This window comes from Trematomus bernacchii, unplaced genomic scaffold (genome assembly GCF_902827165.1).
Source record: "Trematomus bernacchii unplaced genomic scaffold, fTreBer1.1, whole genome shotgun sequence".
NCBI lineage: Eukaryota > Metazoa > Chordata > Actinopteri > Perciformes > Nototheniidae > Trematomus > Trematomus bernacchii.
The window spans coordinates 2722648-2741062 of record NW_022987573.1 but is presented as its reverse complement, the minus strand read 5'-3'; the positions used below and the strand labels follow the sequence as shown (position 1 = coordinate 2741062).

General features: G+C 41.0%; 1 protein-coding gene across 2 annotated transcripts in view; it reads right to left on the bottom strand.

The window, feature by feature from the left end:
• Positions 1 to 1915: 1915 nt before the first annotated feature.
• Positions 1916 to 18415, bottom strand: part of nup210 (nucleoporin 210) — a 35593-nt gene continuing 19093 nt past the window's right edge. The window contains exons 32-40 of one of the 2 annotated variants that reach the window (XM_034126489.1): positions 17259 to 17479; positions 9200 to 9336; positions 8359 to 8473; positions 7536 to 7682; positions 6028 to 6278; positions 5306 to 5510; positions 4413 to 4535; positions 3765 to 3839; positions 1916 to 3145 (exon numbers count right to left, since the gene is read on the bottom strand). In XM_034126489.1, coding sequence (XP_033982380.1) covers positions 3042 to 3145; positions 3765 to 3839; positions 4413 to 4535; positions 5306 to 5510; positions 6028 to 6278; positions 7536 to 7682; positions 8359 to 8473; positions 9200 to 9336; positions 17259 to 17479 — 1378 coding nt within the window. In that variant the 3' untranslated portion in view covers positions 1916 to 3041. The remainder of the gene's footprint in view (positions 3146 to 3764; positions 3840 to 4412; positions 4536 to 5305; positions 5511 to 6027; positions 6279 to 7535; positions 7683 to 8358; positions 8474 to 9199; positions 9337 to 17258; positions 17480 to 18415) is intronic. The other variant, XM_034126491.1, reaches the window with a different exon arrangement.

Sequence of the window (18415 nt, the reverse complement as noted above, 5' to 3'; positions counted from 1 at the left end):
GATGCCCACCTCATTGATCCCCTCCACTGAGATCACGGTAAGCCATCTGGAACAGAGGCGGTTTCCCTTCACCCAGGACGCAGCAAGATGGCTCTCAGCTCCACAGACTGACAGGTGGGGTTTATACAACCTGTGTGCCTTAATGGAGAGAATACATTGAGTGTCATTCTAGCTTAACACGGATGACTGCCTTAATGAGCTGTAGATATACTACACGGTCACGTTTAAAACCCACGTGCCACTATCATTTCATGGGAGTCATTTAAAAATGTTCATTTCCACTTTTGAATTTCATCACATTTGAACTGAAGCAGAAAGTAAATCAAAATGAATGTGAGGCTGCTGCTGTGCTTCTGTCTCCTGCGAGCAGCTGCTGAAGCAGATAGCCAATCAGCTTAATGTGTTTCCTTACCCAATACAACACAGCAGTTAACATGTGGTCTCCTCCTAAGCCACCCAACATCTTAAGATACCCTTAACCGTAGCTGTAGCGTTAGCCTGAGCTACACATCTGGCCGTCCTCCTCATAAACACCTCTCAGGCATGAGTCGATGCTCTGTCTGTCTACCCCCCTCTGAGAAATAAAGAGCATGTGGGAAATAATGCAAAGACTTAAGCAGCTGCTGTGCGTGTCCCAGTCAGAATAATTTTTTCATGTGCAGCAGAGCAAGTTTGTTGGTTTTATGTGTCTGTAAACATACTTTTTACAGTGTTTAGCCTTGACTAATAACACTGTATTAAAAATTAATGAACTATATCTGTAACATTTTAAGCAAAAATGCCAAATACGCTGGTTCAGATTCTTAAATGTGAAGATGTTCTGCTCTTGTTTGCTATATATTATCATGAAACAAATATGTATAGATTTTAGACTTATGGTCGGATGAAAACAAGCATTTCAACACAGGCCCTGATAAATGTGGTGGTCATATTCTGCTTTTCACAAATTGGAAACTGATTGATTATTCTTAAAACAGAACAATCTGCACTATAATAAAATAATGTGCACCCATGAATAACTACGACCCTAGAATAAATAACAAAAATGTTAACAAAACTCATATGAACGTTTCAGACGGTTGCAGACGATAAATCCTGCTGCTTCACAAATAATTCTGTGGTGCACATTGTGCTTACCTGCTGGAGATCGTGGAGCATTTGCTGACATGCAGGCGGCTGCAGAGGGCATACCAATGAGCTAGGTGACTGGGACCGTCCAGAGCAGCGTCACAGACAGATGGGAGATATTTGATCAGATGTCACAGACCTTTACACATCCTCAGGGAGACAGAGAGACCGACAGCCTCCTAATCCGCTCTGTGTTTATCACATCAGACTGTGGAGAGTCTACAGGCTTTGGCATAAAAAGGATCTCAGCCATTGTTAATATACAGAATTACCTGTTTCCCATGAAGAGGAACTTTATATTTACATATTGTGCAGTGCTTTCCTTGCATTACATATTTTATTTCTTCTGCTGCAGCAAATTAGTTTGAAAAATAACCCTGTTGAACCACCTTTGCTGAGAAGACATTTTTTTCAGTTATACGCAATAAACTAGGGGGAAAATGAAGAAACATCCCAAAAAAAAATGTCTTGATGAAATATTGAAGAGGATAGGAAGAATTTAATGACCAGATAAATGAAACGGGTGATGCAGAAATCTAATTTGTAGCGATAGGTGACAGAATCGGTTTTGTTAGTGGAGAAAGAGCTATAGTTTTTAGTCCAGACTTCATCTACATGTGTCTGTATTTGTAGTTATTCAGAACAGAAAATATGCTGTCTGTAGGACTTTATAATTTATTATTCTGTTGTGGAAAGATGGTTTCCATTAGTCTGTTTATTTTGTAAATGTTTCATGCAAAATAGTTGTATAGATGACGTCTTTGATGAATAATAACCAGATCGATGCTGAACGTGAAAAGTACAAACTTTAATTAGCAAAAGGTAAGAGCGTTTTCACACAAGCAAACACACTTGTCTGTATTATGTGCTGAAAGCTTTTCAGATATGATTGTAAGGCAACACAAAAACAGAACTGAAGCCATTTGATCCTCACACATACTCCTCTTACAGTAACACTGAGTTTCACTAGCTAACATAAATACGATTGCTTATCAGCATTTTAGTTCAAAATGTATACAAAAATATCTCATTTAAAACAAACTCACACTCGTCCATGTCTCGTCAATTCGACAGTGCTACATTAAACTCCTCCCGAAATGTGGTGGCGCAAAAACAAGCTGAACATTACATGACACCAGGTCACATTTGATTGCTTCTGCACTAAAGCAACACCGGGATAAAAACTGAATGAGGACATTGCTAAACTGTTTCACATTAATAAATTACACAGGAGCTGCATGCATTATGGCTCAAAACCTCAGTAATGTTGAATAATGAAGTAAAATGCCCAGAACAGAAATAATTCTAACATTTTCCAGTAGGAATTATGCACATTTAAGGGGTTCATCACCTTTAAATAGGACGGTTTCAGTGGACGGCATTTTCACAAAAATGTATTAGCTTAAACAAAACAACGTCCTGCTCATAAAATCAAATGTTTTCAAGTTAAAGTTCGCTTTCTGTCACACAAGAATTAGGTTCCTCCTGAGCTAGTACATTTCACATGTCAAATAAGTCGCAGACAAGTAAGGGGTAAGCAAAAACAAAGCCTAATTTAAAGCACAATCTAGTGGTTGTTTTTTAAAGCACACATGAAAAGATGTCAGTTGAACATGGGACGGTTTTGTAACAAAAGCTATATCAGATGCAAACCACAAAAAAGACACACATATATCTGTTTCAACACAAAAACGTACACACAAAGAAAAACAGCGCTGTTTTAGTCTTGCAGCTCTTAACTGAACTGCTATTCTGAAAATTGAGTTTCTTTTTAAGCATCTGTACTAAGAAATGACGAAACTGAGATTCTGCACTCGCATCCCGCAGCATTTGTTACTGAGGGACAGAGGCACATTGAAAATGTATTAATGGCCTGTGGTGTTTAAAGAAAAGAGACCAGACAGAAAGCTTTATCAGGACTTGTAGTCTGGAGAATAAAGACGCGACCTGGGGCTGCTGTTTGGGTCCATCCTCGGTATCGTGCGGTTAAAGGAATTCACTGTTGGAGAGTCTAAACCTGAAAGAAGGCCAAATATAGCACGGAGTAAATATCGCATCAATTGCAGAATATAACAAAAATGTATAAGTGGAGTAAATCAGTTGCTAGCAGTCAAGGTCCTTCAAATATGGCAGAATTTTAAAATGAAATACCACTTGGTTTAAAGGAAATCACAAATGTACAGCCTAATTTGTATTGGTACCATGTCTAGATCTCTCCCTAAAATGCGGCAGCAGCCAGATAACAGGCTATAAATTGTGATATCAAACACCGGTAGAGTCATTCACATTAAATTGAAGACTTGGGGACTGACACAATGCTTTTCTTGGCTCGGTATTACATCCAAATGAGCCTCAATTTACAACGGGAGAGGTGGCATTTCATCAAAAAAATCTATTTTGACTGACAGAAAAGTGTCGTGGATGCTGTCAGACACCTCTTCTACCTTTTCTAATGAATTCTCAGTAGAGTTTTACAGCAGTGGCGTCACCAATATGGAGGTTAAACAAACGATTGTATTGCTGCTTCAACCCAAAGAGAGATGTTATACATTTAGGTATAACCCTTTGAATGTTTGCTTTAGTCATTATTTGCTTGATAGATGTAGTGGGGAAGTGTCACAGTGATAGTGTCCTACCGGAAATAGGTGGTGTCCTCTGGATGAAAGCATGGTGATAAGCTGGTTCCCTCGGGCTGAACAGCGTGTGAAGAACTAAAGGGAATAAAAACACATTTTAAAAACACATCATCCTAGTGTTTGAAGAGCTTAGTATCAGCAAATCTATAGGGAATCACACCATTTCCTCACAGCTTGAGGTGCTTCAAATTGTTGCCACCACTGATGAACACACACTTGTCATGTTGGGACAATACTTCATGTTTGAATTCAACCCGATCCAATAGAGCTTGCACTGTTAGAGGTGTTCATTTTCAGGTGTGTACAAAAGGAATTACAGTAAATATAAATATATAGGTAATTGCAGCAATTGGTTTAGCTGCCATTCTTATAATAAGAAGTATAAAAAAAAACAATTTCAAAAGATATAGATCAATAATACATGACAGTTAAAAGTTAAATCTCAAAGGCTTTGTTCACTCAAGTCAGATAAACCTAAAAACCTAAGTAACGATAAAGATGAAAATGAGAACAGTACATGCTAAAGCGAACACCTTATTATCATACAAAAGGTTTTCCAGGTATTCATAAACTATGATAGTATTACTGTGCTTCCAACTACCACAGTTGTACAAGAATAGCATTTCCCACAGTGATGAGGCGACCCACCGATGATGATGATGGCGGTACCGGCCAGCAGAGCGAACAGGGTGAAGAACATCATCTGGTAGGAGTTTATGAAGCTGTGCAGGGAGTGGCTCCCCTCGAAGTCCACAACTGGAGTAGCAGCTGCTGTGAGAGAGCGGAGGATTGGGCGAACAGACTGTCAAAACCTCCTCCAGAGCGCTGAGAACATGTGACACACTAACAAATCGTCGCTATGGCACTGAAGGATAATGATGCTCGTAACAGTGGCAGTGAAATCTGAATACGTAGGAGAAAATATGCTGTGTGCCTATGTTTTAAAGATAATACAAATACTACTAATCAACAAACAAGGGTGCATGGGGAATATTTAAATGTTTCTGTAATCATCTGCTCTAAGGTTAACTTCTTCTCTGTATAATATAAGTGCAACAGGCCGTGACTTGTACTCCAGCTGGGACTTTCCTAAGATGCCAAGAGGATGCCCTGTAGTCCTCAGTGAATGAGGCTACTGTTAATATCTTTGCTTATGTAAAATGAGGACAACATATAAAGCAATGCTGAACAAACAAGACAACTAACAACCTAAGAAGTATTGTGATGTAGAGTTAGAAATTAAAACTATAGATGGTCCAGTAAGGCTGTATTGCTGGTGTTGTAAAATGCTAATAACTTATTGTAACATTAGCTTGTCACACATTAAGGCAGCAGAAATGAATCCAACAGTGTCAGCAATTATCTTTGGATGAGGCTACATGGATTGAAATGACTTAGATTGATATTTCAAATGTTCTATGAATATAGGTGACAGCCATGCTTCCTTCCCTGTGACCTTACACATGCAGTCTATTTAGAGCAACATGAGATTGTGGCTTGAGGCACAGTGTGTTGTCATTTGCACTGAAAGGATATCAGACCTAGCTTGGCAGCGTTGTGATCAGCCACGTGAATCAGAGTGACTGGGATGACGATCGTGGGGCCGCAGGAGGGGCTGCTTATGGAAATGGAGGCAGAGACCGCTGCCTGAGGGTCCACAGCGCTGATGGTGTACTTCGAGAAACTGGGGAAGCCCTGATGTACTTCAATGTCTTGGACAGCAATGTTGGGAGAGGAAGACACCACCTAAAAGTGTGCAGACGAGTTACTTATATACATACTTTGTTCTAAAAAGGGTCATACTATCCACCACATGGAGCAAATAGCATATTTATTACGCCTACAGAAAAATACATTTATGAGGCGATGGGCCCCTGTAATGCATCTAGTAATACAGTAAGAATTGTTAACACTCTTGTATGTCACTTGTATTCTCTCTCCATCATTATTATTTTTGTTTGTTTACTATTATTTGTTATTTATTTTTTTTATAAGCTAGGCTATCTTTATTAGATTTTTTAATTTTTTTTAGCCCTGGAGTGGTACTCTGTTACTGGTTGTCTAATACTTGAAACCTATTCAGGATTGTATTGATACAGCTGGAAAAACTAAACATTTGAATGTGACTGAAAGATATATTGCACTGTATTATTGTCTGAAACTAAAATAATAAAGTTCTAAAAAATAAAATAAAAATAAATAAAAGGGTCATACTACACATACAAAAGTAACAATGGCACATTTTACAGCAAGTTCTACTGACCTCCATGTTGGACAGGGCAGCCGTGGGGCCGTAGACGGTGAGCTCCGCTGATGGGTGCAGGTTGGAGAGCAGCAGTTCGGTCTGGTCGACGTAGAGGCCGGGCTCGATGGGCAGCCGGGCGCTGACCCGCTCCCCAGAGGAGGCCCCGCCCTCCAGGCCGGCCCCCACCAGCAGGTCGGTCATGGACATGCTGAGCACACGGCTCTGCTGTTCCGTCATTGGCTGCAAGGTTATGGAACATGTATAGGAGCCTGGGGCAAGAATAAAAAGGTGAAAACTGGTTCAGGCTTAAAAGTTCTACAGACAGCAGAAAATTAATATAGCAGCACACACACATTAGCTTTGTAAATAAATAGTGGAGTAATGTACAGAGCAGAGAATGTCACCTTCCCCGTGTTTGAGCTTCTGGGACTGTGTTTTGGTATCCAGGCCAGGTGCTCATGCAATGCATTGACTGTAATGTTCAATGTACTGTAGTATATATATATATGTGTATGTGTATGTGTATGTGTGTGTGTGTGTGTGTGTCCCACTGACACTAATCACTAATTACTAATTGCCTGGTGGGTAATGCTGAAATGCAGTCCTGACCCATGGAATTGTCGCATTGTCACATTGTCACAAAAACACCCTCCCTCTGGTTCCCATTTTGAAAACCGTGTGGAAGCAACCCTTAAATCATATATATGCTTTGGATTCTGTATAGAGCTCCTCTAACTACCAATGTGTGCATTTGGGACAGGAGGAAATACTATGCATGTCAGAGTAGGTGGTCCCTTGTGTCAATGTGGTGTCAAAAAGGGGCAAGACACGTAAAAAAGCAGTTTATATCCCCGCTCGGGTCTAATGTCTGAAACTGTCAAAGAGGGTCATTTCACATCACTTGCTCCCATTAGGACCTCAGTGGGATTCAGCTGAGTGAATACAGCCTTGTATACACACAGCGATCCCCTCAGAGATCAGCCAACAACTGCAGCGAAGTCCCAAACACAATTAGACCGGGGCTTTCAAGTAAAAGGGAGTCTTGTCAGTTCAATACATCACCTGGACACCTTTTATTACAGTCCCTGCTAAACTCATTCCATGGGAAATGCAGATATTGATTACGCCCCTGTAAATAGTGTCTTCCTGGCAGATCTTGCATAGCGTTCGCATTAAAAAAAGGTATGCCTAGGTATGATTTAGAATAAACGAATTCTTTGAAAAGTTTAACTTAGAAAAAAGCAGGGTGAATGTCAAACAAATCTATCTCAGTATTGACAGTTGAGATGCTTGGAGGTCGCTTTCAATAAAAACCTTTACAAATGTATCTAAATGTAAAAGGACAGACACCAATCAAAGACAAAGGGTTGGATCCTCCAAAGACACCCACATGTTCTGTGTCTGAATAAAATAAAAATGATTACATTTTCTCAAAGGCTTTGTAACTGCTCACAGTTTTTGTATGAATATGAAAGGCTTTCTGCTGCTTTGACCATGGACGTGATTTGTGGTCAGAAAAGCCTTACCAATGCTGGAGTCGAAGCTGGTGTGTGTTTTGAAGACATCATTAGCAGAGAAGTCAATAACATCACTGCTGAAGCTCAGGTGGCAGCTGACAGAGGTCTCAGGCTTCAGCTGAGAAATAGCTTCTGCCTGGGCCGGGGAACAGGTGCCTGCATGGAGGAGAACACTGGCATTAGATACAAAACCTGTGTGCTTAATAACAGACGTTGTTAATAAATCAAACTATAATATAAACATTAAGGACTCTGATCTATTTTTCAAACCGTTATGTTTTCAGCAAGGCAGTTACAAATGAGAAAAGGGACTTTTGACAGTGCGAGAGTTCAATAAAAAGATTGACATCACTCAATTGTCCGTCAAACGTGAAGCTGTAGCCATAAGCAGAAACCGGCAGAAGCAACTAGCCTGTCTCTGTCCAAAGCTAACAAAACCCTCCTTCAACCCCCCTGTATCCCTCTTATTAAACATTTCTATCTTGTTGGTTTCATCTGTACAAAAAGTGTGAAAACTACAATTTGTGTTTTTTGTTGGGTTATGCGTCAGACCCTTGAAAATTACCGATCACCATTGCAAAATAGTCTACAATCATTAAAACAGCAATTTGTCAAATTGGCACTTTTTTTTCTACGTAAGAGAGCAAGTTTAAGAGGAGTTGGAGAAAAGCCAGTAAAAAGGTAATGTAAGCTAACGGTCTGTAGCTTCATATTTACCAAGTAACTTAAAGGTGGGGTATGTCATTTATTTCAGAAACACTTTTTGTTATATTCCATGGAATGCTCTTAACATCCCGATAGCAATGAATTTAAAACGGAGTGAGTTCAGTACCAATGAGGTTGTTTCCTCTCCCTCTGGTTGTGAGCAGGATCTTTGTTTCCTTGCCGATCCTGACAGGTGTAGCCTGCGCCACAGCAGCTGTCCTGGTGGATGCTTCTACTACTATCTACAGAAAATACAGAGAAAGAAAACAGCCATTAAATCCTAAGACGAGTGCCTCGAATAACCACATTGCAATTTCCATCCAAAACAAATTGTTTACATCAATCACACCAGACAGTGAAACAAAACTAATTATAACACAGCTGAGTGTTTAATATAACATTACTGCTGCTTCTGTCAACGTCTCCTCTCACACTGATAAAAGACATCTTCACTTAGTACATTTGGCTTGTGACGCCTTTTTGGTTTGAGATAAATTACCTTGCACCAATTCTCTTCTGCTAATAGGAAATATTCATACAAAACAGCAGCTGACATTCAGATCACGATCAGACTGGATGGAGTATGGTGACACTCTGAGAGAGACAATTAATCCTTATCTCTCTCCACCATGTTTGAGAATCTCCACAGCGATAATGTCATGCACAGACATTAGACAGAAACAATGTGGTACGAAAAGGTGATGAGGGATATACTGCACATCTGTTGTACTTTCATTGTCTCCATGATGTATTGCTGAATAGATACAGGATAATGCACTGGTGGAGCCGATGAAAAATATTTGTAGAATAGAGATGTCGAGAGTAGGAATAGAGGACCCAGAGAGGTGTGCTGTTTGCATAATTAGAAATGATTGCTTGTAGCTCATTCATCACAGTCGTGACTAAAAAAGGGAAACACAGTCAGTCAGTGAAGCACTGCGGCTCCTTACTGCCAATAGAGAACATACCTCTCTGTATGTTTTCAAAACACCAGGCATCTCGTAGTACACAGTGACAGTCCCAGAGTCTCTGGCTACTGCTGCACCACTTTTAGGATCCACCTGAAGAACGCCATTGGCCGAGGAGCTCCATGTACCATGACCACCTGCAGAGAAGGGAAGACAGTGTGTTTTTTTCCATTTCCAAATCCATTTATCCAGATATGAAACAAAATACAAGTCAACTACATAAAGATGGATAATTCAATTAAGTAGGCTGATATCTTTAGAGTGCCAGAACTCAATATTACATTTCCCAATGTTTTATCTTTGTTATTTTGGTTGAAAGCTGTTATTTTAATGATTCTTTAAAAACAGGAGTGGGGAACCTTTTTCCTCTCAAGGGCCATTTCAATTTTTTCAACATCCTCCGAGGGCCGTACAAATTATTGACCTCTGCTTAAAAATACTAAAATCACAGCCCATTCATTTGGCCTTTCTTTCATGCTGTGCAAAGAAAAAGCAACCTCTTAATCCAGATATCTTTCCATGACTTACGTATGCATGCACGTGCACAGTTGTGGCATGACCACCAAAACAGAAAGATATGGACACAAGATGTGCAAAAAGTATTTAGTTTCCTATCCATGTGGACATGATTTAAGTGGGGGGGGGTTCCGGGGGCGTGCTCCCCCGGGAAGATTTTAAAAAAAAATGTTGACGTTAAAAGCATCAATCTGGTGCACTTTGAGAGCAACATTAGGAGATCTATGGATACATCTCTCAACATCCATATGAAACAGAACTGTAAGCAGATTTATTTTTCTTTATGGATATTTTACAAATCACTCCCCTTTTAAACCGTATTCTTGTTTATTAATAACAACTTTTTTTTACTGTCATATAGTATTTTATACCCGTTTACTTTATTCTCTTATTTTTTTATAACTGTAATGATCATATAAAGATGTGCCTCTACCTCACTGGTTGGAGAAAAAGCTTCTTATATTCGTTAGCATAGCTAGCTAACCAGATGCTAACTAGAAAATGCATTTCCTGCAGAAAATGCGTGCGAATGCTGTAAACTGTGAACATTTGTGGCTGAATTTAGCTGAAAATGCAGAAAAAGCTGAATGTTATTAGCTGAATGGTAGCTGCTTTTAGCTACAAAAATGGAGAAAAAGCTTAATATTTAAAAGAAAAGGTTTAAACAAACATGTATAGCCTTGATGTCCTGAAATAGCTGAATAATGTAATAGTTGAATGGTTTCTGCAGCTGAAAATAGGCTGAAGGAGTTAAATATCAGATGTAAGTAGTAGTCCGGCAGTGGCTCAGTCAGTAGGGGCTTGGACTGGGAGCCGTAGGGTTGCTGGTTCAAGTCCCCGACCAGACCTAAATATGGAGTGTGGACTTCTACTTGGAGAGGTCCCAGTTCACCTCCTGCCCTGCCGTGGTGCCCTTGAGCAAGGCACCGGACACCCCCCTTCCCCCCCACTCCCATTGCTCCCCGGGCGCTGTACAATAGCTGCCCACTGCTCCTAGTACTAGACTCCTTGTACTAGGATGGGTTAAAAGCAGAGGCCAAATTTCACTGTGTGTGCTGTGTGCTCTGCATGTGTGACCATTAAAGAGGGTTTCATCCCTCCCTATTCTTCTTCTAGTGAAGGAATTTGTATTAAGATGAGAAAAGAAAGTAAAAAGGCTTGGGAAAGCAGCAGAATATTTGAACTACAAACTTTTGAACTAACTTGATGGTGAATTATCTGTCGCCATGGCAACGGCATTTGATGACACCCCATAATACGCTTAGATGTGTTGATGGCTGCATCGTTACCAAACCTGTGAAGTTTTGGGCCATTTCGAGCATTTTCACTGAAGTTATGAGAAAACCGTGTTTCATGGTGAGCATTGTGTTGCCATGGCAACGGCATTTGAAGAAATCTCAAAACTGTCCCGTAGATGTCTTCACGGCTGGACTGTTAGCACACATATGAAGTTTGAGCACTTTTTGAAAATGTTCATAGTAGTTATACATTACATTAGGAGGTTACATTACTCTCTCTCTTCTCTTGATCGCCCTCTCTCTTCTCTTGATCACCCTCTCAATCTTCTATCGCCCTCTCTCTCTTCTCTTGATCGCCCTCTCTCTCTTCTCTCTCTCTTCTCTTGCTCGCCCTCTCTCTCTTGATCGCCCTCTCTCCTCTTGATCGCCCTCTCTCTCTCCTCTTGATCGCCCACTCTCTCTCCTATTGATCGCCCATTCTCTCCTCTTGATCGCCCTCTCTCTCTCCTCTTGATCGCCCTCTCTCTCCTCTTGATCGCCCTCTCCTCTCTCTCTCTTGATCGCCCTCTCTCTCTCCTATTGATCGCCCACTCTCTCTCCTCTTGATCGCCCTCTCTCTCTCCTCTTGATCGCCCTCTCTCTCTTCTCTTGATCGCCCTCTCTCTCTTCTCTTGATCGCCCTCTCTCTCTCTTCTCTTGATCGCCCTCTCTCTTCTCTTGATCACCCTCTCTCTCTCTTCTCTTGATCGCCCTCTCTCTCTTCTCTTGATCGCCCTCTCTCTCTTCTCTTGATCGCCCTCTCCTCTTCATCGCCCTCTCTCTCTTCTCTTGATCGCCCTCTTTCTCTCCTCTTGATCGCCCTCTCTCTCTTCTCTTGATCGCCCTCTCTCTCTCTCCTCTTGATCGCCCTCTCTCTCTCTCCTCTTGATCGCCCTCTCTCTCTCTTCTCTTGATCGCCCTCTCTCTCTCCTCTTGATCGCCCTCTCTCTCTTCTCTTGATCGCCCTCTCTCTCTTCTCTTGATCGCCCTCTCTCTCTTCTCTTGATCGCCCTCTCTCTCTCTTCTCTTGATCGCCCTCTCTCTTCTCTTGCTCGCCCTCTTTCTCTCCTCTTGATCGCCCTTTCTCTCTCTTCTCTTGATCGCCCTCTCTCTCTCCTCTTGATCGCCCTCTCTCTCCTCTTGATCGCCTTCTCTCTCTCCTCTTGATCGCTCTCTCTCTCCTCTTGATCGCCATCTCTCTCTCCTCTTGATCGCCCTCTCTCTCTCCTCTTGATCGCCCTCTCTCTCTTCTCTTGATTGCCCTCTCTCTCTCTTCTCTTGATTGCCCTCTCTCTCTCTTCTCTTGATTGCCCTCTCACTTCTCTTGATCGCCCTCTCTTCTCTTGATGTGTCTGTGAGAGAGAGGGAGTGTGTGTGTGTGAGAGAGAGAGAGAGTCTGTCTGTCTGTGTGTGTGTGTGTGTGTGTGAGAGAGAGAGGTAGTGGTGAATGTTTACAAACACCTGTGTGTGTAAACCCAGAGATGAAAGGTTACCATGGTGACGACTTATGACAATTTACCCACTGCAGCACTGAGTCCCATTAAGAATGCATTGAGGTTTGTATCTGACAATTTTGCCACCTGTTAAAAAAACATGGCTCCTATCAAAAAATTACCAGACCGTGAGCATCAGGGAACCCCAATGAACTGATATATGTTGTTTTTTTTTGGTTTTGTGTGTAAAATGTGGAGATGCGAGCAGTTTGTCTAAAGTGTACTTCTCTCTGTTCTGAAGAAAGTTCCGGAAAGATTTAACATGGGAATCAATTGGGAGCTAGGTGGACTTTTTGTCTCTTCATGCCCTCAAGAGGCATTTTGTTTAATATTTCTTCTTAATTTTTTTTAATTTTCCAACCTAGGAGAGGTTTTCCTACGTTTTTCATGAAAAAATATGTCTGAGGAGTGTAGGGTTTGGGAATTATGGCAAGTTTAAAACATTTTTTGGGGAGCACTGCTGCACTCTGTTTTGAGATCAAAGCACTCTAGACTTAACGAGCTGTTCCATCCACACTAATGTTAAAATCTGAAGAAAGCCTCTTTACCAAGCTCCAAACAAAGTTAATTATCTCAAGAAGTGTAAAAGATATCAAAAATAAAAGTCAAGTTTGAATAGCTGAAGGTGTTGTGATCATTTGAAAGTTGGAATGAAGTGTCTAGCTGAAAGTATGTGGAAGGAGTAGCATTTGGCGCAAGGTGTAGGAAAAGAGGATTTGAAGGCATCTCCCATTGACTTCAATGTTAAAAAAAGAGTTTAAAAAGCTGAATATTTCAAAAAGTATAAAATATTTTTAAAAAGTTGAAGGTTTCCCATCGATTCCTGAACAGGCTGAATAGTTTAATATTTGAATGGTTTCTGTAGCTGAAAGTAAGCTGAAGTTATGGAGTGCCAAAGTATTGGCTGAAATAACTAGAAAATGCATTTCCTGCAGAAAATGCGTGCGAATGCTGTAAACTGTGAACATTTGTGGCTGAATTTAGCTGAAAAAGCTGAATATGTTATTAGCTGAATGGTAGCTGCTTTTAGCTACAAAAATGCAGAAAAAGCTTAATATTTAAAAGAAAAGGTTTAAAAAAACATGTATAGCCTTGATGTAATGAAATAGCTGAATAATGTAATAGTTGAATGGTTTCTGCAGCTGAAAATAGGCTGAAGGAGTTAAATATCAGATGTAAGTAGTAGTGAATGAATTTGTATTAAGATGAGAAAAGAAAGTAAAAAGGCTTGGGAAAGCAGCAGAATATTTGAACTGCAAACTTTTGAACTAACTTTGGTGAATTATCTGTCGCCATGGCAACGGCATTTGATGACACCCCATAATACGCTTAGATGTGTTGATGGCTGCATCGTTACCAAACCTGTGAAGTTTTGGGCCATTTCGATCATTTTCACTGAAGTTATGAGAAAACCGTGTTTCATGGTGAGCATTGTGTTGCCATGGCAACGGCATTTGAAGAAATCTCAAAACTGTCCCGTAGATGTCTTCACGGCTGGACTGTTAGCACACATGTGAAGTTTGAGCACTTTTTGAACATTTTCATAGTAGTTATACATTACATTAGGAGGTTACATTACTCTCTCTCTTCTCTTGATCGCCCTCTCTCTTCTCTTGATCACCCTCTCAATCTTCTATCGCCCTCTCTCTCTTCTCTTGATCGCCCTCTTTCTCTCTTCTCTTGCTCGCCCTCTCTCTCTTCTCTTGATCGCCCTCTCTCTTTCTTGAACGCCCTCTCTCTTCTCTTGATCGCCCTCTCAATCTTCTATCGCCCTCTCTCTCTTCTCTTGATCGCCCTCTTTCTCTCTTCTCTTGCTCGCCCTCTCTCTCTTCTCTTGATCGCCCTCTCTCTTCTCTTGATCGCCCTCTCTCTCTTCTCTCTCTCTTCTCTTGCTCGCCCTCTCCTCTTGATCGCCCTCTCCTCTTGATCGCCCTCTCTCTCTCTTCTCTTGATCGCCCTCTCTCTTTCCTCTTGATGGCCCTCTCTCTCTTCTCTTGATGGCCCTCTCTCTCCTCTTGATGGCCCTCTCTCTCTCCTCTTGATCGCCCTCTCTCTCTCCTCTTGATCGCCCTCTCTCTTCTCTTGATCGCCCTCTCTCTCTCTTCTCTTGATCGCCCTCTCTCTCTCTTCTTGATCGCCCTCTCTCTTCTCTTGATCGCCCTCTCCTCTCTTCTCTTGATCGCCCTCTCTCTCTCTCTTGATCGCCCTCTCTCTTCTCTTGATCACCCTATCACTCTTCTATCACCCTCTCTCACTTCTCTTGATCGCCCTCTCTTCTCTTGATGTGTCTGTGAGAGAGAGGGAGAGAGTGTGTGTGTGTGTGTGTGTGTGTGTGTGTGTGAGTGAGAGAGAGAGAGAGAGTGTGTCTGTCTGTCTGAGAGAGAGAGAGAGAGAGAGAGAGATGTTACAGCTCAAATGCATTGCAATGACTTCCATGTTAAAAAAAAGACTTTAAAAAGCTGAATGTTTTAAAAAGTATAACATATTTTGAAAAAGTTGAAAGTGTCCCATCATGTGCTGAAAAGGCTGAATAGTTTGATATTTGAATGGTTCCTGCAGCTGAAATTAGGCTCAAGGAGTTAAATAAAGATATTAAATGTAAGTAGTAGTGAATGAATGTTTACAAACACCTGTGTGTGTCAACCCAGAGATCAAAGGTTTCCATGGTGTCTGTTCTGATTAGATGATGTCACTCAGGTGTGTGCGTGGCTCCAATCAACACCATGACAACCAACTGCCCATTAGAATGCATTGAGGAGTATATCTGACAATTTTGCCAACTGTTCAAAAACTATGGCTCCTATAAAAAAATACCAGACCGTGAGCATCAGGGAACCCCAATGAACTGATATATGTTGTTTTTTTTGGTTTTGTGTGTAAAATGTGGAGATGGGAGCAGTTTGTCTAAAGTGTACTTCTCTCTGTTCTGAAGAAAGTTCCGGAAAGATTTAACATGGGAATCAATTGGGAGCTAGGTGGACTTTTTGTCTCTTCATGCCCTCAAGAGGCATTTTGTTTAATATTTCTTCTTAATTTTTTTTCATTTTCCAACCTAGGAGAGGTTTTCCTACGTTTTTCATGACAAAATATGTCTGAGGAGTGTAGGGTTTGGGAATTATGGCAAGTTTAAAACATTTTTGGGGGAGAATTTGAAGCACCCCTCCACTTTGTTTTGAGATCAAAGCACTCTAGACTTAACGAGCTGCTCCATCCACACTAATGTTAAAATCTGAAGAAAGCCTCTTTACCAAGCTCCAAACAAAGTTAATTATCTCAAAAAGTGTAAAAGATATCAAAAATAAAAATCTATTTTGAATAGCTGAAGGTCTTGTGATCATTTGAAAGTTGGAATGAAGTGTCTAGCTGAAAGTATGTGGAAGGAGTAGCATTTGGCGCAAAATGTAGGAAAAGAGGATTTGAAGGCATCTCCCATTGACTTCAATGTTTAAAAAAAGAGTTTAAAAAGCTGAATATTTCAAAAAGTATAAAATATTTTTAAAAAGTTGAAGGTTTCCCATCGATTCCTGAACAGGCTGAATAGTTTAATATTTGAATGGTTTCTGTAGCTGAAAATAAGCTGAAGTTATGCAGTGCTAAAGTATTGGCTGAAATAATAATAATAATAATAATAATAAGGGGAAGAATAAAGATTCGAAGAACTATAGTGGAATGCTGTAAACAGCATTCGCACTAATAAAGATTTGAAGAACTATAGTGGAATGCTGTAAACAGCATTCGCACTAATAAGGGGAAGAATAAAGATTCGAAGAACTATAGTGGAATGCTGTGGCACAGCATTCGCACTAATAAGGGGAAGAATAAAGAAATTGAAGTACTATAGTGGAATGCTGTGGCACAGCATTCGCACTAATAAGGGGAAGAATAAAGTTTTGAAGTACTATAGTGGAATGCTGTGGCACAGCATTCGCACTAATAACAACAAAGTTATTGACTGTATGATCAGTATGACAGATGAACAGATCGCCACTGGGCTTTCAACTAAAGACACAGCCACGCAAAAACTGCGGCATGTGTTTGGCTCCTTATGGGTACTGCCATTTTTGGAAGTGCCGGAGCGGAGTTCCGGTGCTCTCCGTCAGAACTGCACCCGTCAGACGAGACATATACCACGTGATGACACGTTAGGCTCGTGTTGTGTTCAAGGACCCTGACCGTGGCCAGGAAAAACAGGCACTTGCTTGTTTAATTTTTTTGCGGTCTTGATTTCTTTAATTTTTTTCTTTTTTGCGTGTGTTTATAAATTACCTCGAGGGCCGTACCAAATGGTCTCGCGGGCCGTATACGGCCCGGGGGCCGGAGGTTCCCCACCCCTGCTTTAAAAGGTCCCCTATTATACTGTTTTTCATCAATATATTATAGGTCTCATAATATATACAAAACATGTCTCTGAAGTGTTTGGCTCCAAACACCAAACAGATCATGCATTGCAGCATCCCATAATCCCCTCTGTTTTAGCCCTGTTCCAAAAGTGCTGATTCTCTGTCTGTTACTTTAGATGAAAATAAGGAGCCACTCCCCACGCCCCTCTGAGAGATATTTGGTTAAAAAGAACACAAAGGTGCTGTAGGAGGAGATTCAGGTTTTTATATAAATGGATCAGGAGAAAAAGAGAGAATCTTTTTTCCTGAAACTTTCAGAATCTCTTTACACAGAGGGGACACGTGTTTATGTAGAAAATACATGAAAAAGTGGATTTTGCATAATAGGTCCCCTTTAAACATTTGCTGCATAAAGGACATGTAGCAGTCTCACCTTCAGGGCTGGAGATCTGGGCGGTGAAGCAGACCACGTCCCCCACCACCAGCCTGTGGGCCTCTTCTGGGTGGATGGCGTGCTCCACAGGAAGTGGAACGTAGTCCGCCACACCCACGTTCTCACTGTCCCACACTGCAAGAAGAGTGAGGCCCACGTTGATGGTCCTCACTGTCAGAGTGTTGTTAGCGGGCCCGACCCCCACCTGCACCAGGTCATCTCTGCAGGGCGGAACAGAGGAGTTGGATTAATATACATCAACTTATTCATGTGTCCTTTAATACAACTCAAAAACAGAAGTTCTTTAATAGATGATAGGTCCAGGAAGACCTCATCTAATCTAATTTCTCCCATCTCACTGCAACACCTGATGGCCTGTCATTGGTCCCCTTCGACCCTCGATTTATGCCCTTTAATTATTTGACTAATTACCCTAATTAGTCCCCCGCCCAATGGTCATTACAATAAACCTTATTAAAATAATTCAAATTAGGCCAATACTATTTGACATGCTAAAAATAACAAGCTACTGAAAAAAAATCAAGAAATACATGACTTAGCTTGCTTGGTTTATATTTTGCGATAGTTCTAAGTGCTTTTATTTAAAAAAATGTATCCACGTCTTGCTTTTTGCCTCTATCTCCAAAGAATCTCAGATAACCTCAGATACCAGTACAAATCCAATTGGTTCCCCGGGGACTCCGTAGGATCTAATCACAGAGCAGACCTTTTAGTCCTTAGGCTACCGGCCATTTTACCACACATTTTTTATACTTTCCCCCCTAATATTGTCTGTCAGCATCTGGAGAACAAGGTAATAGAATCAATTTATAGCGTGAGGGAGCCCCTCATCAGGAGGGCAGTAATGCGTCTTCCTGCCAAACACGCCACCCATTAATTTGCTTCACTCACTCGGGTGGAAACAACTCCATCATAAATGAGGTTGGGAAGGAACAGCCCGGGAAATTAATTCTGTGAACTCTTAGCGTAGCCTGCCATGACCTCTGCTAGTACTCTACAGATATTAATACACACAGTCTGAAACAACAGTATTAAACACTGGCTAAATATAGAACATATTGTTAAGTGTTAGGGATATATATTGCATGGATTAATATCATAAATAAAATCAAACTTCATTTATATAGCACTTTTCA